The sequence below is a fragment of the Nansenia antarctica genome, assembly GCF_963989245.1.
Source record: "Nansenia antarctica genome assembly, chromosome: 1".
Lineage (NCBI taxonomy): Eukaryota > Metazoa > Chordata > Actinopteri > Argentiniformes > Microstomatidae > Nansenia > Nansenia antarctica.
The window spans coordinates 39,117,874-39,140,650 of NC_137674.1; the positions used below are offsets into that span (position 1 = coordinate 39,117,874).

The window sequence follows — 22,777 nt, forward strand, 5'->3', positions numbered from 1 at the left end:
TCGCATGATAGCGGTGAGCAACTCTCGCTCACTTAAAGACTGATGCTTTAATTGCCAATTATATATTGTTTTAGTAGATTAGATGAATTGGAAAACCATCACAATAAATGTTTTAAGACATGGGAGTTCACCAAATTCCTGTTCCTGTAGCTTTCTACTCACCACCAGTATTTTCTAGCCACTGAGCAACTCTCCTACCGCCTAGTCCATCTGCCCCTGCACCTCCTCATATACATCATCATCTCCTACCGCCTAGTCCATCTGCCCCTGCACCTCCTCATATACATCATCAAAGTAGTTGTCTGTGAAGCGGAGCACCTGGACCAGAGCACTGAGCAGGAGGATGTCAGTATTCACGTCCAGCTCTGTCTCTTGGCTGTAGTTCTTCACTGGGAGCACACAGGACACGGACACACCAAGACATGCACTCACCTCACGGGTCTGTAACAAACAAACAAACAAACAAACACACACACACACACACAGCCGATTTAGCAGTGAAAGCTTGACAAAATGGTGTAATTGTATGGTTCTTAAAGGGAGGACTGTTGGATAACTGTAAGTGTCACTTATGGCGCTTTTCCACTACAGGGCCGACCCGGGTCAGCCATCTTTAAATACCACAACAGATTTCGCTCTCGGAAAATGTCACTTACTGTTTCTGTAATAACTTATTAATAAAGATTAGAGAAATTATGATAACCATCGTATTATCTTAGTTTAATGTCATTTCAATGCATCATAGAGCTTTTATTTACAACAAGCATAACAAAAAAATCGCTATTATGGCGATGTCCTGTGCCTATGCTGTTCGTCAGTCCAGCGGCAGTCAAATGCCGGTAGATTCGCATCTTGCTCCCTTTAACACATGTCGGCGTTTCCCTGGTTGCGAGATCTAAACTACTAGAACTGAAAGCGGCAGGTAACAGGCACGTACCATCCATATGCTGTATATATAAATAAATATATTTGACTACCAGCAAGACACCGGAGCACTCGTATCTATAACAAACGCAGAGATTGTATGAGCCCCGCATCAGTCAGCCTTTCCGTAGAAATACATCGCTCCGTTATATATCTAACGTTAAATGTTTTAAGGCTGATCTGTGCATGATAGTGCTGCATTATGTTGATCTATTTATATCGATCTATTCTTGCCAATTCCTTATTACCAGTGGAAAGGGGGAAGGCTAAAACACTTTGAATGGAATAGATAGGACTTTCCGTTCAATGGAGGAAGCATGATACTCGCGAGTTCATCTCGCTTTTCCCCCCGTTGATGGAGAGCAGTGAGCGGATGACTGGATGTGAGCATGTATTTGACTAATGCCGATAGATTTGCGTCTTGCTCCGAAACCGGAGCTGTCGGCGCAGACAGGATTTTACAGCGTTCCTTCAAACAATCGTAATTCATGAACTATATGCCCAATCTAAAAAATTCAAACAGTTTCTGAAAGCAGAGAAGTTGCACTTTTTGAACAGTTGAACATTTTTAGGCTTATTACGGTACTTCACCAACAAAAAAAAGCACAGTGCTCAACGTGTCAGGAGAAATAAAAATAGAATCGGGGCTTTAACACATGTCGGCATTTCCCTGGTTGCGAGATCTAAACTAGTCTACTAGAACTGAAAGCGGCAAGTAACAGGCACTTAACGTTACATGTTGTAAGGCTGATCTGTGCACATAGTGCTGCATTTTGACATAATTCTAATCGCATTTCCCCCCGCTGATCTGTATAGCGGGGGGAATCCTATGACACGTAACTCCTCCTACAGTCCCGGGTCGTTCCTGCATAGTGGAGAACGATTCCTATATGGAACTTTTCAAAAGTGTGCCGAGCCGTGCCGAGCCGAGCCGGTCAATGGAAAAGCGCCATTACTGCTACAACTAGGGGTGTAACAGGTCAAAAACATTTCAGTTCGGTACGTACCTCGGTATTAAGTCATGGTTCCGTAAGTTTTCGGTATAGCAGGGTAAGATTATCACAAAACATACAAAAAATAAAAAGTATTTTTAGTTTGTAATTATTATTGTGGTTTACTGAACAAACAGTCTTTCTTAAATAAAATAAAGTCTGTCAATACTGCTGCAACCAGCTGCAACCTACTAACAATAATAAATAAATAAAAAGTTTTCCTTCATAGTAACTCAGGATTATTGCATTATCAAAAGAATAATCAAAAGAAGCCAGAGTTGCTTTTTTTGTTGGTGGTGTGAGATACATTTTTTTGCTGCCGCAAAGGAAATAAAGCTCCTGTTTGTGAACGTCACCAAAAAGTCTCGCTATTAGCAAAGCGGTCCGGACTGCTACAGTTAGTTACCAGCTATGAGCCTGGCTAAATTAGTCTAAAGTAACCAGTACGCTCCCAACTATGGTTTGGGGCCAATAAGCTGGAAAGGTAACATAGCTGTCCCATAAGGGGCTCCGTACAAATGAATCTTCCATTGGTATTGCATATATAACTTAACGATAGTCTAGCAACACCTGCTGCTGGGATGACCGAATTGCAGCAATAAATGCATGGATCATTTGTAACCGTTTTTAAAAAGTTTTTTCTTGCGTGATTTCTCCTAGAAGTTTTAGGTGGGGGGAAAAAAGCCTTAGGCGGGCCGCCTCGCCATCTCACTCACCATCTTCTCTATGTAGTGGCTGACATAAAGGTTCCTCAAATCCTTTCTCACTAAGGGACAGGCTTCATCCACCTTGGTCAGCAGAACCAGCTGGGGCACACCTACAAAGAGAACAGCGTTCATTAAGACACTGTGGCATTTAGGAGGGCAGCTCTGGAGGATGGCTGGTTTCTCCCTACTTCTCCCTAGACCAGAGCCCTAACTCAACCTAACTGCAGTGAGCTGGGTTTGTTAAGGGTAGCCTCAACCATTGGCATAACCACACCAAAAGAGGCAGCTGACACACCCAAAATCTGATGCAGAAGGATTATTTTTTCGACCAGCGACAGCGAACACCACGCAAAACTAGTAAACAATTTAACCTCTGAATACTCGAGTCAAGCTGTGCTACTTCATCAAAAAACGTTTATCTCTACACACACCGAGTTGTTCAGGTGCACACCCACTTGTTTTTTCTGGCTAAGCTACTGGCCTCACCCCAGCAGGTATAACAGAAGTGCAACTTTGGCTGTGTTCGAAATGGCATTAGCTTGTATATACTGCATACTGCCTACTAAATTCAAAAGTAGTATGCCAATACCAGCCGACCGTTCACACTGCAGTATACATCTCAGTATCCCAGAAATGTTGCACCGGCCGGGTGCGTTTGCCTCTGCCTCATTCTTGCCTGCCGACCACTGCTACATCTCCCCCCTCTCCCACACACACAAACACACACACACACACACACACACACCAGGGCTTGACGCTTACCTTTTCCCCAGGTAGCACTGTGCTACCATGTCAAAAAATTTAGTAGCACACCAACAATTTCAGTAGCACAATGAAAATTGCGCAGTTTTCGTATGACGACAACAAATGATCATAATCATAACATATCAGAATTATCATAACCGGCTCTTGGCCGTAATAAAAATTGAGACTCACACAATGTAAAGGGGAAGTAAGAATATTCATTTATTAATAAATGATTCATGAATAAATAAATAATTAAGCCCAGGCTTTCATATAAAATTCATAAATTCTGAGCAATTAAATGCTAAGAATGTCTGTGGTCCAGCAGTCTTGATAATCTGGTCGCCTGGCCCGCTTAGAGCTATCAAGCCATCTTTCAACCGCTGGACTTGGATCAAACTGCTCAAGCGGAGGCCCCTCCAAACTGATTCGCATTAGGTCTTCTGTGGTAGAAACGGCCAGGCTACTTCTGGTTGCACTTTTAATGCGGTTCTGGGCTGAAAACCCCCTCTCACATTGGGCAGCCGAGATTGGGAGCACCAACATAATTTGGACCAGTTCCAGTATGTTCTAAGGGGAGAACAATTTTCATTTTTAATAAATGTTTAACCCTCACCTCTCACTATTCAAAAACAACATACATACAATAAACATGAATGTGTTTAAGTGTAGGGCTATCTGGATCTACTTTGCCTTACTTGGTAGTCTTTCTTATAGGGGTCCTTTGTGAGGAGAACCTCCCACAGCTCAGCATAGCTTTTGTCGCTGAAGTTCTCGCTTACGAGTACTTTCAGCCCTTCCCATTCCTGTTGCAGGGCAGGAATATCACACCCCACTCTGAAGGATAGAAGAGAGCAATTGGGTTAGCACATATGCAACTAGTGTCTCACGTCTGTCAATGCAATGTCTTAAAATGCATTCTTACCCTGTCAGAGGCTCATGGAAATGCCTTGCCAGATCTGCAACGCTCTCATTTCCATAAGTGAGTAGGCTGGCTTGGTCTTTTGGCCAGGCATCAGGGTTGAAGACTTTGAAAGAGTCCAGCGTAGACTTGACGCCCTCATCTGACACCAAACTACCAAACCTAAAAAAGAAGATTTATTGCGATGTCAACACAATCGATTTGTGATTTACCTTGGTGTGATGCTTTTAAAAACAAAAGAGAGCACAGAGCTCCTTTAGTGTTTGTTGCCCATACCTCGCTTTGATAGCATCCATGCTGATGTCAATGGCAGCATCCACATGTCGCTTCAGCTGTGGATGTGTGAGGCCGTTCATGTTCCCCTTCAGGGTCATTCCCTTCAAAAGACACACACACACACACACACAAAATCTTGGTTGTGACCATAGCAGTATTTCATCCTCAAACTCTCTCAACCCAGCATAATCCTCAAGATGATCAATGTTAAACCCTGACATCACAAACACTGACTTATCCTAAACTAACCTGGAATCTCATCTCATTTCCCTGCTGCTGTGCGAATGTGGCCAGGATTCTCTCAAACAAGCCACCTTCCTTTGGCTGTGTCTTGAGTGCCTGAAGCTTGGTTAACGTTTTTCTTATTTCTGAAGTGGCTGTGGGGAGGATTAAACTGTTCCTCTGCAGTGTGAGGCTGAGGCTGGCTAGCAGGCCAAACAGGTCACAGAGAAAGTGGCAGAATACACAGAAAAGTGTAGTCTCCATTTCCTTCTTTATCTGTTGAGTAGTTGAGTAAATGGATACGATAAAAAATGGTTAGCTGTTGAAAATAAACTTAACCATCTAACAACTTGATGACAGTAGTGTTTGCGTTTTTAACCTATTCTTTAAAGCCTAACTTTAGTTTATTTATTCATAGTGGTCAACACAAGAAAACTGACCTTTTTGGCCCGTCCTTGCACTTCCACAGAAGTGGACTGTGAGGCTGCCAGATGCTCCATATGTTGGAGAACCACAGAGTATTGATCAGGATCACTGGCAAGGTCCTTCCCCTCTCCATACTGCAGGAATACCTTCAGCGCCCGGTGAATGTGGGGGATCCACCGAGTTCCCTTAATAATAATAATTATTATTAAGTGTTTTACAGGGTAAAACATCGGAATCATGTCCATAACAAAACAACATTCCAGATAAGTATTAAATACAACACCTTGACACTGCTGGGATTGTGGACATCCACTCCAAGCTCCTGTCCAAGAGCACAGAGCTCTCGTTTAGATTTTCCACTGTAGTGGTAGGTCTTCCAGATGAGGTGCAGGAGATCATAGACTATCGACACCTTTGGCTCTGTCTTCTGTAGAGTGAGTATGGCAAGCTCCAATCTGTGTAAGAAGCAGACATATTCTTCCAACACAAGAGACTCAAACAAATGTGTTGCCACTTAATTAAAAATGTTTTCAAGGTTAAGAGTATGGAGATTGTAATGCAACTATGAATGGTTGTGTTCATGAGTATTTATTTAAAGTGTAGTATTTATTAAGTGTATAGTATTTATAGTGTACAGTATTTATGTATATGGTAGTGTTATCATAGGCTTATTTATTTAGTGCATAGTATTTATAGTTTACAGTAGGTAGTAATTATTTATGTATAGTGTAGCGTTATGCATTTACACTCACCTGTGTGGCATACAATGGATAGGTATGATGTGAGGCCCTGCCTCTCGCTGAAGATGGGCTATCACCCCCCCCTGCCTGCCCATGTTCACTGCGGCCCCATCAGCACCAAACGACACACACTTCTGCATCCATGCCGCTCCATCACCTTCACAAACAGCTGCAAAGGCAGCCTTTGTGGCCTTCAGAACCCCTTTACTGAAAAAAACACAATTAGAAAAACACAATAGTCTCCAAAACCAAATAGACTAATTACAACTTACATAAATTAAGACTATTAAAAAAAAACTTACCAATGGCATGGGCATGTTCGAGGGCTTGTTGTCCCACCAGAAGGTTCACAGGCTTCCCGTTGTCAAGAAGACGTACATATACAATCTCACACTCTGTGTTCGTGATGTCCATGTCCCCGTCTATCAGTACGGCGAGATAGTGTGCGGAATTGATCTTCACAGCAAGGTCTTCTCTCATGGCATCCGCTATCTGCCCGATCATGTCAGCGCATCGTTTGTCATTACTATAGGTTGGATTTAATTCAACGCCATTTTTCTTGTGAAGGGCGAATAATTTGTGGAATTTAATAAATGGGATCTCTTCTTTTGCCACGTAGTAAGCGATGTTAAACTTTAACTTGAGCTGTCTTTTAATTTCCTCACTGGAGCTAGCCTTCTGGCGTACAACAGCTTTCTCAAGGGGCTTGTTCTGAGCTGACATGAAAGCTTCCCTGCATTTCACATGTTTGCGAGACAGACCATGTTTTTTCACTGTGTCGCGTTTCAGCTGTGCGTCTCCTGACACAAACACGGTCTTTCCAGCTAACTTCATGTGGGCGACACACCACTTGCAATACATCTTCCCTTCCTTCAGCAACAGCCACGGGAAAGATGTTTGCCACTCGGCACTGTACCTGTAGACCTTTGTCACTTTTGTCAGACCAGACTTCGCGTTGGCAGTGGCACCGCCATTATCACCGTGCGGATAATGACCTTCCTCCTCCCCTGACACACTTTCTGACCGGGCGCTCTCATCCTCGCTTTCCCCGTCTCTGTCTTCTTCGTCCCTCTCGTCTCCAGCTGTAATGTTGACTCCACTACCCCCCTCTACCTCCTCTCTGTCTGGAACGCTGCTAACATTAGCCTTCTCGCTAAAGTATGCCGTAATCGGATTCATTTTAACAGCGGTCTTTTTCTGACAGGATTTTCAAATGTAAATGCGCGCTTGTTGTACTTGCGGGTCACGTGTCTGTCACGTGTCTGTTTTCAAAGGATTGCATTGGTTTAGATGCGCTGTGATCTTATTAACGAACATAAGATTGACTGCGCATGACAGTAGTTCCGTTTTTTTTTTTTTTTTTTTTTTTTTTTTTGATCGCACTGGTGCGATTGAATGTATTTCCAAGTCGCACAGAAATATATTCACTCGCAAATGCGACCAAAACAGTCGCACTGTCGAGCCCTGCACACACACACACACACACACACACACACACTTTGTAACCAGTCCTGTTATCGGAGGCAGTAGAGATGTAGAGATATTATTACAGATGATACATTACAGCAGTTATGCCATCAATGTCTTACCCACCAATCGTGTTAACCTTCTTGCGGATTGCAGCAAGTTTCCCCACCATCTTGGCTGAGAGCAGTTTGACCTTGGAGGAGTCCAGCACGTACACCACACAGTGTATCCGGTCCTTCAGACCCGCAGCCTTATGGAAGCCAGTATCCTCTGGCTGCAGAGACATGGACGGGTTGAACTGGGGGAGTGGGAAAAAAGCATGTCAACCTTCAAGATAACATCCAAATACTAATTCTCAAGGAAAAGCAACCTCTCTAAAGAGGTTAGGGCAATGGTGATACTAAACCTGTGCAGGAGGCCAACTCTTCAAGGCCAGTCCTCACCTTGTATCGGTCTGGTATATTGCCCCTCATAATACTGGCAAAGTCCTCTACATCCAGCCCAGCATTCGGACCCTCTTCCAGTCCCATGGTGTCACAAAGCACTAGAGGGAGGGGCTTGCCCCCCCGCCCATCCTTGATGCTGTAGGTACGGAACTGGAAAGAAGAGGTTTGTGCTCAAACTACTGCAGTAGAGAGGCTGTTGCTGATATCGTCACACATACAGCACTAACACACATAGAGCACTAACACACAGACACACACTCAGACACACATACCATTAGCTATGTACCTGAGTGGTCAGACTAGTGCCTGCACTGCCAGTGTTCGCTTGGCCTGTCACATGCCCTCTGAACACGGAGTTGATGGAGTTGAAGAAGCTGGACTTGCCAGCTCCAATTTGCCCAATCAACAGAACCCGAGCCTGCTTTACTGAGTTGATCTCAGGCTTATAACTCCTGACATAGTCCATGAGTTCCTTCCTTCTGTTGTTAATGATACAGAATAAGATTAGCAAACTGATGGGTGGAGGAAAGAATGGTTACAGTGGGTAGATAGTGAATGATGGACAGACAATCTGTCTAATGGCCCTCTGTGGCTCAGATAGTAAAGCATGGTGCTAACAATGCTTAGGTTGTGGGTTAAATTCCCGCTGGGACCATAGTGAAAAATATACTCACTGCAATGTACAGTAAGTCTGACGCTTTGGATAAAAGCGTCAGCTAAATGGCAAATATTACTGACTCATTACTCAACCATGCAGAATCACAATAACAGTAGCCCAAGTAGCAAGTTCAAGTAAGAAAATGCTTACTTAAAAGATGCTTACTTGCAAGCGGTCAATTCAGAGCAAACAAGGTAATAAAAACAAACACGGTAATAAATGATATGAATCAAAACACAATAGCACACACAGCACATATATTTGAGTACCACATAGGTATCAGAATTGCTATTACGCAAACCAGCTTGTGAAACTTTAACTTGCCTCTGACTTTCCCAGTTGACATCTCTCCAGGGAATCTCCAGGAGGCCCCCACAGTCTACCAGAGATTGAAACAAAACAACACATCCACAACAGGATCTGGGAAAATATCACTTTACTAAAGAAAGGTTAGCCCTTCTAGAGAGGGTTTGCCTCAATGATCTCTCCTGTCTGTCACTCACCCTCCACTCTGTACACCTCGCACTCAGACAGATGCAGGTCATTCCCTATTTCTGCAGGATCAAAGTCGTAGTTTGTGATGGCTGCATGGTATTGGACCGTGGGTGTGTTATTATATAGGAACATCAAGGTACCATAATTTGGACCAGTGTTGCCACCTGTGAAACCATACTGGCCATCGGTGCTTTTCACATGGAGAGGATTTTCTCTCTCATCATTGATGCTGTAGAGAAAGGCTTTATCGTCGTTGATCACTTGTGCGGCTTGAGTATAGTCCTTGCTGGTGTAACCTCCAAAAACGAACCCAGACATGTTGTAGGCAGCAATGACAGAGGGTCCCTGGTTGTCACATCGCTGGTGGAAAGCTGCAATGCCATAGCCATGGACACTGGCTTTGTAGAGCAGGCAGAGTCTGACATGGCCAAACAGAGACAGCAGCTTCTTCTCCTGATCTCCTGATAGTCTGGAGGTGATCACACTCATAATGACACCAAGGAAGGACCTAAGGAACAGAGAGACAACAGAGGTAGGAGAGACACATCCACTCACTGCTCAGTTAGTAAGCCTAGTTGGTTCATGGTTCACATCGAACTGAAACGGAGAGACCTTAGTAATGGACTATGCCACCACTGCCACTAAATGTATATCAGGACAGGGAGAACATAGGTATTTGTGGGGCCACTACCTGCGCCATAATAATGACATCTACTCTACATCAGAGCCAATCCCTAACAGAAACTCAAATGTACACGTCAATCGTGGGAAATCACCACAACCTTTCACCCAACCTCTCGATCGCCTCGCTAGAGACACCTGAGCAAATCTGAATCCGATGACTTGAAACATCGAATAGCCTTCTCATAGTTTGTTAATGTTCCCGATAATATTCCTGTTATTCTTGTAGTAGGTGGTACTGTCCTGTCAACGTTTTACGTTTCTTAAAAGAACCCAAATAACGTTATAAGACTGCCAATAGCCCCTGGTCCTAGCATGGATATAGATTCTCAAAGAGGATGCATACTTGATGATCTATATTGTAAATGATGTACCACTTCTTACCGTTTGCAAAATGTATTTCGTTTACCCTCGTGCACGTTGACGTACTTGCTGAATTCTCGCCTGCTTTGATTACTTCTTCTTCGTCTTCTACGGGGTCTTACGGCGATTCGTTGAAATCGAAACTTTGAATTCGGCTACTTTCGGTACCGCCCAAATGTCACGTCAGATAATCGTATTCATCAGAGCAACGCATCCGGGTACTTTCCCCTCCCGTAATGTCCACGCCCCTTTTTGGGGTGATAGAAGTGTAGAAGTTTGACTGGCGGTCAATGGGAATTTCTGGTCTTTGCTACTTTAATCCGATAAAATAAGAAAACCGTAGTGCTTTTTAGATATTAGGAGCCCAAATCCGATGGCCAGTTAGGCAAACTATTATATAGTGTCATTGTCGATCAATGATCGACGTCGTTATATAGAGAAAATTAATGAAATAGGGGTTGATTCATCAGAGCAGTCATATCAGATATATATAGTCAGAGCAGTGTATATCGGCACTCATGGAATGCCTCTTCTCCAATCAAATTACTTGGTCGGAACTAACTGTTGTAGTTTCTGCTATGACTAGCATAGTAGCCTATAATAGTACATATACTTTTTTCTTTTCTAACCCTAAGTGTTGAGTTATTTAGTTGAGGTACTGTCCTGTTCTTACTTCTACGTCTACTGTCAGGTATTGTTAAACCTTTAGGATTGGACATGGTGACAATTTCTAAAAAAACAACAGATACCTATTCAATTGGCAAATATTGTATACAGAGTGCTGTTGACTATAGATGAATTAGCCTTTTGGCTCGATCTGGCACATTTACTGAAACATAAAAGTAAAGTCAGTTAAATGTAAAAGTAAGATCTCATACTCAACTATTCTCTTATCTTCCCCAACTGTGTGTTCTTTCCAGGCATTCCCACAGCTGGTCCTGATGACCAAAGTGGGTGAGGCCTGTCCTCTAGTGGGCAAGGACCTGCAGAATGTTTATCACAGCTTTTACATCCAGGAGAAGGTGAGGTGTCTCCCAGCAGATTAGGATGAAGTTTCTGCTCTAAAGTCAGTTCCCCCTTTTCTCTCTGAAATACTAAAGGTTAGGATTGAGAAAGGATAAGCAGATCTTAGACCTGTGACTATTTTCAACTTTGATGATCAGAATTCAATAACTGTTTATCTTCCCACCTGTGTGTCTTCCAGACCCAGGAGTTGAGCGCCACTCTAGGCATGCCCCTGTCCTGTGTGCTCTCGGTGAAGAACTACAGCCAGGAGTTAGAGGTGGACGTGAACACTGACATCCTCCTGCTCAGTGCTCTGGACCAGATGCTCAACTATGCCGACAGCTTCTTTGAGAACCAGATGGATGATCACTCTGAAGAGGGGCAGGAGCATTATGCATCCAACCCTCTGCCCCGTCCCACAGTGGCTACACATGAGACTAGACCACAAGTAGTTTGAATTACCTGTAAGAGTCTGCTTCTTCAGTTTTGAAAACTCACACGTCTCTTTATTTTGTGGAAATGGTTGTTAAATGTCAATAATGCCACTGTTCTGTTACACTGATTTGAATGTCATTATGAAATATTTACGTCATTTGCCAAATTATCATAGGCTATTTGTTTGCTTTTGCCTAGACTGAGGTCTATATTAAACAGATACTACCCCCCAAATTCCATACTTGTTCATCTCTTTCCTTGCCTTATAGTTCAATGGAAGCCTATTTGAAGCCTAAGTGCAGGCTTTGATGTGAGGGTCCTTTGGGAAAAAGCACCAAGAGGAGAATGATAAACCATTATGGCTGAAATACAGGAAAACCTCTCTTTCCACATTGCGGATCTCTTGCGTCCTCTAGTGGCAAAGTATTGCACGAACTATAAATGCGTATTATTTGCAATGTCTTGTGTAATACTGTACTCCATGAGGAGCAAAGCCTGGCCTACAAAGACCTCTTTGAGTGTTAACGGTTTTCACATGAGCGACATGATCATAAAACTGACTGTTATGTTAACAACGTATAAAGACAAGTATAACAAACAATGTGTTAATTGATAGACTAATTTGGACCGCTGATTTTCTTATGATTAGATTTAGAGCATCAAATGCAAACGCAGCAATAACAAAAGATCTGATTAATCGTTTTACTTATCACAGCGCACATCGATTCTCACCTAATCACATGGTGGATTTGATGTGGGGGCTCGAGGACAGTAGGCCAAAATGCCCTATTAATCACAAGTGTGTAGCTATGATTTTTTTGGGCTGTTAAGAAAGGTTTATAGGCCTGCAAGCGATCGTCTTGAACATTTAATTTAACAACAATTGTCGCCAGCCAGGTAGTGTTTTTAATAAAGAAAACATACACATAATTATAATAACAACACTTCACCTAAAAGTACTACTTTACTTTAAAATGATCTACTATGCAATGCATTTTTTGCTTGCAGTATTGAGAGATCACGTGTGTGTGTGTGTGTGTGTGTGTGTGTGTGTGTGTGTGTGTGTGTGTGTGTGTGTGTGTGTGTGTGTGTGCGTGTGTGTGTGTGTGTGCGTGTGTGTGTGTGTGTGTGTGTGTGTGCGTGTGTGCGTGTGTGTGTGCGTGTGCGCGCGCGTGTGTGTGTGTGTGTGTGTGTGTGCGTGCGTGCGTGTGTGCGTGTGCGTGTGCGGGGTCCCTGAGACTGTCACTATAGGGGAGACCTGGGTGTGTGTGTGTGTGTGTGTGTGTGTGTGTGTGTGTGTGTGTGTGTGTGTGTGTGTGTGTGTGTGCGTGCGTGTGTGTGTGTGTGTGTGTGTGTGTGTGTGTGTGTGTGTGTGTGTGTGTGTGTGTGTGTGCGTGTGTGTGGAAAATGATCCCCGCCCGGCAGGTGAATGACGGTAATGAGGATTCTTTGGAAGCCTAAACTGAAGACTAGACTCCAGTAGTTTCGACCGCGCCTACACAGTGAGGTATAAGAAGCAGCCGCACATCAGCTGCCAAGACACGCAAAAGCAGCTCCCGATGTCACCACTCATCATCCACATGACCGTTAACATCGTCATTACCGCGCAGAGAGACACAGCCTACTTTTGGGAATAATAATATCACCATGATAATATCCTCGATAGCTATCGGAGGCAAACCTAAAATGACTTTTGGGGAAGTTGTTGGTTGCAACATCACCGAGGAAAAGTAAGTTATGTTTACTTGTGTCATTATAATTATTACAGTTCGATGTAAAAAGGCTACATTGTTTAATTCTTCTATAGCCTATTTTCACAGTTTTCACGAGACTGTTATAATGTATGACTTTTTGAAGGTGTTAAACATTGGGCTAAACATTTCCACAAAGGGTTGTTAATTGCACGTGATTATAAAGTAATGCACTATGACTAACCCCGTGCGTGTTTGTGTGGCCAGGAGGCAGGCGGTGAGTCGGGCTCTGGAGGAGTTGATGGTTGCAGCGCAAAAGCAGGACTCTCTGACCGTGGGAGTCTACGAGTCTGCCAAACTAATGGACGCGTAAGAATATTGCCTACTTACAAAGTCTACTCTCTAACACCTATGATACCTTTTTTGCTGTTGATGAAGATATCAAAATGCAATGTTTATTTTTTATTCACAAACATAGTGGAAACGAAAAGTAGGCTATCCAGGCAAAGTTGATCATCATATTATGATGCTCTTGTATGCTGCTCTTCTGTAGCTACCTGCAGAGGCTACCTATATCGTCTAATAGTGCTTCCTCATTGAGAAACATGCTGTAATTGCTAACTGAAATCCTTAAAGTTTTAATTAATTGTCCTCTCTGTTCTGCCTCTGCAGAGACCCAGACAGTGTGGTTCTGTGTGTGCTTGCGGCTGATGATGATGACAAAGACGACGTGGCGTTGCAGATCCACTTCACGCTGCTGCAGTCCTTCTGCTGTGATAGTGGCATCACCATCCTGCGTGTGTCTGGGATACAGCGTCTGGAGCAGTTGCTGGGACAACCCGTCACCATGGATACCAACCGAAGCCAGCCAGAGCACCTAGACCTCCACTGCATTCTGGTCACAGTGAGTCAGTTTAACTGAATGGTTATAGAACCTGTGTGACTCATGACTATGTTAGCTCACTGAAACGAAGCATAGGCTATGCTTGAGTAAAAACAACACCATTTCATACCCGGCACAGTGATGTAGCCATGCAAAATGAAGGCCAAGGGGTATAGAGTCAGATTGATGTTCTCCCTCAACATCATCTCTGTGACCCGCAATTTGTTTGGATAAAAAAGAAAAGAAATCACAATTTCATAACACAATTTCTCTACAGCATCTCACTGTTGTGTTTCCCTTTACAGAATCCCCAGGTGGACCACTCCAGGCTGCAGGAGGTGGGCCGCTACTGCGAGGAGAGCCGTGGCCTGCACCAGTGGGTACCAGAGCTAGCCCTGCAAAACCGCTGAGGAGCTAACCAACACACTAACAAAATAGCTATTAATAACCAGCACAATACTGGGGTACAGATATGACCAACTGAAGGCACCCCCCCCCCCTCCCCTATACCTGGGAGAAAGATTTGGAGAGACAGGACTGGAAAGGTCTGGGAGGGGCTGCTCTGCCAAGGACCTGGGTGAATGGAGTAGTCTCGCTCCTAAGTGTCTACTAGTACAGTATCGCTGTTAGCGTGAAACTAGAAACTAGGAGGGATTGAATGTTCTGGAAAGAAGTGTGTGTTCCAGAACCAGGATTGTCATGAACTGAACTGGACTGGCCTGGACTTCCCTTGGTACTGGCAGCACACAGGGATTGTGTGTGTGTGTGTGTGTGTGTGTGTGTGTGTGTGTGTGTGTCTGTTCAATGCAACAGTGGAAAAGAATATCACCATGGAAACTGAAAATCTTAAGAATAGAAATGCTATGTGATTAAAATTCAGTAGTACATGATAAACCACATGGCTCTCCTCATTAGAGGAGGCAGACACACGATATAACTGACATCATGTCAAAGGTCAACTGTAGAATGAAACTGTTTCCCTTAGATACAGATCTAGGATCAGCTTACCCTCCCCAAAACCTAACCTGAACCATAAAGGGGGAAAACACCTGAACTGACCTTAGATCAGTGCGTTAAGGCCAGTTCATCCTACTCCAATAGAACACAGTTTGGAGAAGGAAATACAGTACATTGCTGCCTCTGCAGTCCTCTGTAGAGTTCTGGGCATAGAAGTGATTAAATAAACTGATCAAATAATGTTATTTTATCATACAAATGCATGCATCGATGAATTATTCTATATTTAGTCATTTATGAACAATTACTATGATACTATATGTGTATCATTTAAAATATGTAAATCATTTAATGAACATACTGTCAAGTTCCATTGAACTTCCGAAAGAAATCAACAGATAAGTCATAAAGAAGCAGGAAACATAGCTGAGTCATGCTGTGGATGTATTATACAATAGAAAAGAGACATGCACTTACAGGATTACATATTTCATAATACATGCACGCACACATACACACCCTTGGCCACACATGTCTCAAAAATATACACCACGCTCATGCCAAAAATGCACACATCACACACATCACACATCACACACACACACACACACACACACACACACACACACACACACACACACAAGGGTTTGTTTGGGTACATACACACACAGCTCAGACAGTTAAATAAGCACATGCAATTTGTATATAGATCAGTGTACATAAAGCCTACACACAAAGACTTTGGCCAGATTGACTTAGCCTCATGACTAGGGCATTTTGGAGACATTATTAGGAACACTATGCTAATACAGGGAATGGCCTCCCTTTGCTCTCAACACAACCTCAACTCTTCGTGGCATTGATTACACAAGACGTTGGAAAGATTTCTTTGAGATTCTGGTCCATGATGACATGAGCTGTGTATCTACCAAAGGTGTTGGTGGTCTAGTAGTGAATCGTGAGTTGGACTTGTGGATAGTGAGTTGGACTTGTGATCAGAAGGTCATGAGTTCAAATCCCACCTGGAAACCACACCACACCACACCACTAGTGTGCCCTTGAGTAAGCACTTAGCCCTAAATTACTGTAAAAGACTGTCCCTGAAATCTCTAATTGTGACTTGCTTTGCATAAAAGTGTCTGCTAAGTGATGTAAATGTATTGGATCCAGTGACTGCGAAGAACACACTAAACTCGTTGTCATGTTCCTGAAACCAGTTTGAGATTACTTTTGCTTTGTGACATGGTGCATTATCATGCTGGAGGTAGCCAGTAGAAGATGGGTTTATTGTGGCCATGAAGGGATGCACATGGTCAGCACCAATACTCATAGGCTGTGGCATTCCAGCAATGATTGATTGGTATTAACAGGCTCAAAGTGTGCCAAGAAAACATTCTTCACACCATTACACCACCTCCATGAAAGAGAAGGTGTACAGGAGTTCCCAATAAAGTATTCAGTGAGTGTATATATAATAAAATATATTCTATATAATCTGTTAGAACCTCTGAGGAACTGTCTGTGGAATCACATGATGCACTCCCAACAGTGTTTGAAATCAAGCGCTGGTTCAACAAGCTCCAATTACCCAATCCACAGCGATTTCAAGACAAACTAGCCAATCAGCTGCTAGTTCAACCCAACCCAGGGAATGGACAGCTCACAAAACACCCTGGCAGCCACTCCCCTGTGCAGCTGATCATAGTAAACAGAAGGGAGGCACATGTGAGAAGTGTTCCCTCTTTGCTCTACTCTACTTTGTTTGGCTTCTGGCCAGACATGTGAGGACAGAGGGAGGGGTAGGTGAGGCACCATAGAAAGAGGGAGGGAGGTTAAAAAGGACAAGGGAAAAGAGGGGGAAGGAGAGAGGGAGACTTTTTGCATATATTGTTTTGAAAATGTGAGGAAAGTTCACCGGATATGCATGCAGAGATTTTATGATTTGGTTTTATGGGATATGCATGCAAGCTAAGTTTAGACAAACATATTTCCCAGCGTGCAGATGGAGGCTAATCAGTGCTTTGGTATGTTATGGTATGGAATGCTGTACAATGAAGCTCAAGTCCAAAGTCCTTTTCTCCAATACAATTGGACATTCTCAAGCACTGTTCTAAAAACAGATATCTATACAGGAGGTATATACAGGTTACTGCTTGGCTGGAGCAAAATCCTGCACCCACATTGACCATTGCAGGGTAAGGTTATCCACCCCTGTCCCTGAGACCATTCCTCCAGGCCCCTAACCCCTAACCACTGACATTGTCTTGGATCCAGAGTCAAGAGAGATTCCATTGGCTTGTTTTGCCTGTTCGTGAAGCATAATGAGTTTCTGAGCTCCCTGTTGTTATGGTTCTCTGTTGTATACATAAGAATAGGAAGTATGGACTGCAAACGTGTGTAGTTGTTATGGGACCTGTGTGTGTGTGTGTGTGTGACAACATTTTTGTCTGTACAAGCATGTGGGTGGGAGTGTGTAAATAAAGGTGCTGCATCAATACATTTCTACTGTGTATGTGAGTGAAACACACTAGTTATTTGACTGGACACTGCAAACAGTCAAGTGCTACAAAATCAAAGAAGGAGAAGCAGGTGAGGACCACAGCATGCGTTATTATATCATCTTTTTATTAATGTTATCTACTTTTCCGATATCATCTTTTTTTTAACAGCAATATCCACAAAATATTAACAGTGTGCAAGAAAACATGAGTTATGGCACGTCTGAGAAGAACAGTTACAAAAAATAGATATATTTTTCTTCATAATCAATCAAGGCAAAAAGATACATATACCGTATGCATACACAGGAGATCAGAACACAAAAGATGAGTCTCAGGCAGGGCTCGGCGCCGATTGGCTTATGTTACTAGGTCCACCAACAAGGAACCATGACTCTCCTCACATGACTAGAAATATTTTTTTAAGGCCCTCAAGCTCCACGTACTACGGAATGCCACAGCACCTCATGAGTTCCAAATAGAGCTGTGTTCTCTTTAAGACTGTTAGCTCAAACACTCTGATGTGCTAAGTCCTGCATAAAACACAATACGCCACTAAAAGGCAAACTAACTAATCAATCAATGAATTAGACAAACCATCAATCAATCACTTCAATTGGTTGAATCCGATTGCACTGTAAACCAACCACCTACGGAATGAATGAAAAATAAGGGGGAAATCTTTCAGAGTTTTGGGATAGAAAACTCTGTGTGTATATGTGTGTGTATGTATGTATGTATGTATGTGTGTGAAGTGTGTGTGTGTGTGTGTGTGTGTGTGTGTGTGTTTTTGCAGGCACATTTGAAAGCTTCAGGGGTCACTCTCACAGTGCTGCTTCTGTTTATACGGAGCCGTGGTATGAGTACTTCTAATATGAATACAAACTCCTGATATCTGACAAAAAATATTTAACCTTCCCCTTTATGAAGGGTAAATAGTTGTTGCACCTTGTTGCAACCCTTTGAAGTTACAGGTATCTATGTACACAGCCAATGTGGCTGCTGGGATTCTATGGGAGTAGGTCGAAGTTGGCTTAACTACTGATAGAGGGTCAAATTATGTTTTCATCCCTGTAATGATTGGGGGTAGAGTAATCTGATCCTAGATCTGCGGGTATATATCTGTGGGTAGATATTACAGAGGTCCACAGAGGTTGTTGTTGGTCAATCTGTTCATCTAGGGCTGGTAGGTAAGTCAGCTGACCGCTCTCTGACATGTGATTGGATACATGTCCTCTCCCTTCCTGTCCATTTGTGTCTTCTCTCTCTCTCTCTCTCTCTCTCTTTCTCTTTCTCTTTCTCTCTCAAGTCCCATGTCACCCCTCTCCTTCACCCCCCCCCCACCCACAAATGACTACCCAGCCTGACTAGGAGCCAATGATGATCGCATATCTCAATACACCATAGTGTTCCACTACAGGCCAAAAATGAGACACCTCCTTATCTCATTGTAGCACCGCACCAGTAACCCACTGAGCTAACCTACCTTCTCCCTGGGCAGCCATCAATTCTCTATGAAAGAGGCGCTACTGGTAGATAAGTAGTTCTCCTCAGTACTTATTCCTACGAGGGATGAGACAGGGAGCGAGAGAGAGCGAGAGTGGGTTTCCACTCCATTGACTCCTATAAGAGAGGGGCGGTGTGCTATGCTGCTGTTCTCCGTTATGAGTCACAGCATCACGTGACTGTCTAGTCTGAGTCATTCTGAGCTGGCAGCGTAGGCTACACAGTACTGTACTACAAGAACCCCCCATCGCCCCCACCAGCCCTCTGCGACTTCTCCAATCTTCATTCTCTCTCTCTCTCTCTCTCTCTCTCTCTCTCTCTCTCTCACTGTCAGCACCCCCCTGTTCAGATATTGTGCTGAGACTGCTGGTCACACACTCTTTCTGTGGCCACATTCCAACTCTTCTGTTCTGTTCTGCTGTGACTGTGCTAACAGCACAGCCTGTTCTCTGCTCTTACGCAAGTGGATACTGCAAGCCAGACTCACAAAGGCTGTGGTGAACAGGCAACAACTATGTGTGTGTGTGTGTGTGTGTGTGTGTGTGTGTGTGTGTGTGTGTGTGTGTAGCGAATCACTATGCATACTGCTCCAGGACACCTACAAATCTACACAAATGCCTTAAGACAGCACTGATCTGCACAGTTCCTCAACCCTGACCCGGACCTTCTACACTACTGGACCAGCTGAGTCAGCACATGCCCCAGCAGAGCTCAGTAGACCTTGTCATCCATGTCATGGAAAGCTACAGGCTCAGCACGAATACACACATGTGATTCGATTATCAACACCTCGTTTAGATGACGAGTTTGTACTTGGGCTAGGGACACAGCCAGCGCACACTGCTGCCCTGCAGTAGTAATTAACACTTTCACAGCCCAATACATTTGAACCCTTCAAATATCATCACTGTGAGTGAGTGAGAGAGGGATAAACACTGACAACTGAGCAAGCCTGTCCTATGGCAGAGTATGTATGACAAGAAATGGCTTCCTTCATGTTAAGACCCTCCTAATCCTCTCTCTGATAGGTCTTCACGGTCATCCCCACCCTTCCTATTGGTTGAGATTTGGGGGTAGGGTCATCTTAGATCTTAGAACTGTGGTTAAGGGCCATCTCTACCTCAAGCCTTACTAACTTGAACGAGGAAAAAAATATATTTTTTAAAAACGGACTGAATCCTGACAGAACTGAAACATTTACGCAAAAAATCTAAAATTACAAAAGAATCATCGTACATCCACAGAGAGGATTCCGTGTTAGTTTTTATCTTACAAACACTGTACAGTGACTGACCAGGTTCCATGAACTCCATAGAAAGAAACTCAAACTAACTCAAAACAGCTACTCTCAAACGTATCACTTCTGCACATGTCTAAAAGAAAGTTTATACACTTCGATAACATTTTTCTCTATCGTTTTTCTTTTTTTCCTTTATCATAGTTTTTTTGTTTTCTTTACAATCAAGTTTGGTTTTGGAGAAGAGGAGCGTTATGTAAAGGAGAGAGAACAGGAAACTGTTTTGTGAGGAGAACGCTTTGGTGTTCCTCAATAGAATACACAAGGTGCCAATGAATATCGCCAAAAAGGCTAGACTGGCTCTCATTGGCCCACTAACTGACCGATTACAACCTCATTGTTGCATCATGAATAGGGGAGGTTCTACTGTAGAACCTTTAGAACCAGATGGGGAAAGATTAATCAACAACACATTTTCTCCAGGAAGTAGAAATCTGAACTGGGAGCCAAATGGAATTATCAATGAAACTTCATGAAATTATTTTGACAGTTGGCACCTCCTGGTCTCTAACATGTCATCATCTCTGGCTAATTCTACTTTACATCATTGTTTTCTAATACTCGCCATCGCTACCCCTTTAGACTTCCTGTTTTTTTAATACTGTTTCCTGTTTAGGTTTTGGTGCAAATTTATCCTTCGAAGAGTACAGATGGCATGTTTTTTTTCTGTTAAAGATTCACAAAGGGCTGTTAATACAACCCATTTACGCTAAAGAGAGTGAATACATTAATTTATTGACATCATTTTCATGCTAATATGGGGAGGAAATCACATTTCATTTCTGTGATCTGTTTGACTTGTCTCTAGTGCGTCATGTTGCGATGCACGTTGCTGGGGGAATGGACCCGACCGATATTGAACCTTGAGGGTACTAAACCGTGAAATTCTGAAATAGACCATTTGAGAAACTCACTGAAAGGGTGAAAGCACAGAGAGTATCAACCTTAATTCAACTCCTAGAATCATACAGTAAAGGACTACCGATGTCACCCCTTGAATGGTAGTGGCTAAGATGTTCTTTGGGGGGGTGGTGAATGGTGGTTCTCATCTCTTGTTAGAGGTGACTATCTGCATTAAACCTACATCATCAGCTATCCATTTGGCAATGCTTGAACAAAAATCTCTTTTTTTAGTTAATGGAAATGCAGTAAACTTCTGGGAGCAATAGCTTGAATTCTGGAGCAGTTAGCTATGCTCTTTCCATACAGGTCGGGTAGCAGTTGCCTTTAGACACAGACCTATGATCAGCTCACCCCCGGTAAGCCAAACCTTAACCTTTAGGGAGAAAAAGTCAAAACTGATCTTAGATCAGCATCTAGGGGCAACTTTACTCTGCGAGTCAGCACAGCTGGAGTTTTGGCCATAATAGAACCCCCTGGTAAAAGCCAATGGTAAAGGGAGCAGAACCAAAAGCAGTAAGACTGTTGATAACGTTAGCCAGAGTAGGATGCTAGCCAGCTAACCAGCAGTAGCCTGTCTCTTCCAGCATGGCTAACACATCTTATGTATAGTGAAGGAGGTGGTTTGGTGAGCAACACTCTCATGATGAGTAACCTTGCCTGAGACCCGAAGACTTGTTTTAACTCCCAGGGCTGATGCATTATGCTTTAGCTCGGTGGGGTAACAAGTCTTGCATTGCATGAATGACCCAGGTTCGATGACCTGGTTGGTCACATACACCCCCCCCCCCACTCCCTGTCTGTAACCCAAATTATCCCACCCCTCACGTCACTACACAGGCAACTCATCATTGAGAAACATGCTTTGTAACAGGCTAGTACTTACTGTACTGTAGATTCCTACTAATTATAAATGTCCAAATCCCTTTTTAACTTAAGCGGCCACTTCCTGTTTAATATACCAGCATATATGACCAAAGCTATACACAGCCTACGCCTTGGTTTCTGCTCAGTACCCCAGATAGACTGAGCTCAGGACAGTGCGTGGCTAACCACTAGCACATATACTGCCCCCCCTAGCATTGGCTGTGGTGGATGGTGCTTTTCTCCAGAGTGGCTGCTCTGGGAGGGTGTGTGTGTGTGTGTGTGTGTGTGTGTGTGTGTGTGTGTGTGTGTGTGTGCGTGCGTGCGCACGTGTTTGTGTATGTGTGTGTGTTGGACATAGGGAGCTGGGCCCTGCTGGCTTGTGCGGGGCAGCCGCTGGGAGTGTGTATGTGTGGGCAGAGGTGTGTGTGTGTGAGTGTGTGTGTGTGTGTGTGTGTGTGTGTGTGTGTGTGTAGGTATTAGGCAGAGGGAGAGGGGCAAGGCTATAGGATGATACAGGGTTTCTTGTCCTTGAAAGGGTTTTCAGAGGTGGGCACCCCTACTAGCAGAGGGTCGTTGCGGGCATGTTGCTCACAGTAACTCATCAGGTCTGCTGCTGCTTTAGACACCTACAGAGAGAGAGGGGGGAGAGAGAGGGAGAGGGGGAGGGAGGAATGT

At 43.6% G+C, this 22,777-nt stretch overlaps 3 protein-coding genes across 4 annotated transcripts in view; 1 reads left to right on the plus strand and 2 right to left on the minus strand.

Annotated features, from left to right (window-relative positions):
- Positions 1-127: 127 nt before the first annotated feature.
- On the minus strand, positions 128-9,508 carry LOC308149852 (interferon-induced protein 44-like; the record flags this gene model as incomplete). Its single annotated transcript, XM_080522736.1, has 7 exons — positions 128-441; positions 2,633-2,733; positions 7,547-7,718; positions 7,864-8,016; positions 8,153-8,345; positions 8,849-8,903; positions 9,028-9,508. The coding sequence occupies 7 exons, from the start codon at positions 9,506-9,508 to the stop codon at positions 253-255; spliced, it is 1,344 nt and encodes a 447-aa protein (XP_080378862.1). The 3' UTR covers positions 128-252.
- A 3,681-nt stretch (positions 9,509-13,189) lies between these two features.
- LOC308158810 (growth arrest and DNA damage-inducible protein GADD45 beta-like) lies at positions 13,190-14,487 on the plus strand (the record flags this gene model as incomplete). Its single annotated transcript, XM_080532509.1, has 4 exons — positions 13,190-13,233; positions 13,462-13,563; positions 13,867-14,098; positions 14,383-14,487. The coding sequence occupies 4 exons, from the start codon at positions 13,190-13,192 to the stop codon at positions 14,485-14,487; spliced, it is 483 nt and encodes a 160-aa protein (XP_080388635.1).
- Positions 14,488-22,114: 7,627 nt separating this feature from the next.
- The window catches only part of gng7 (guanine nucleotide binding protein (G protein), gamma 7), a 3,982-nt gene continuing 3,319 nt past the window's right edge, over positions 22,115-22,777 (minus strand). For both annotated transcript variants that reach the window (XM_080535232.1, XM_080535231.1), the window contains exon 4: positions 22,115-22,728. In XM_080535232.1, the coding sequence (XP_080391358.1) occupies positions 22,603-22,728 (126 nt within the window). In that variant the 3' untranslated portion in view covers positions 22,115-22,602. The remainder of the gene's footprint in view (positions 22,729-22,777) is intronic.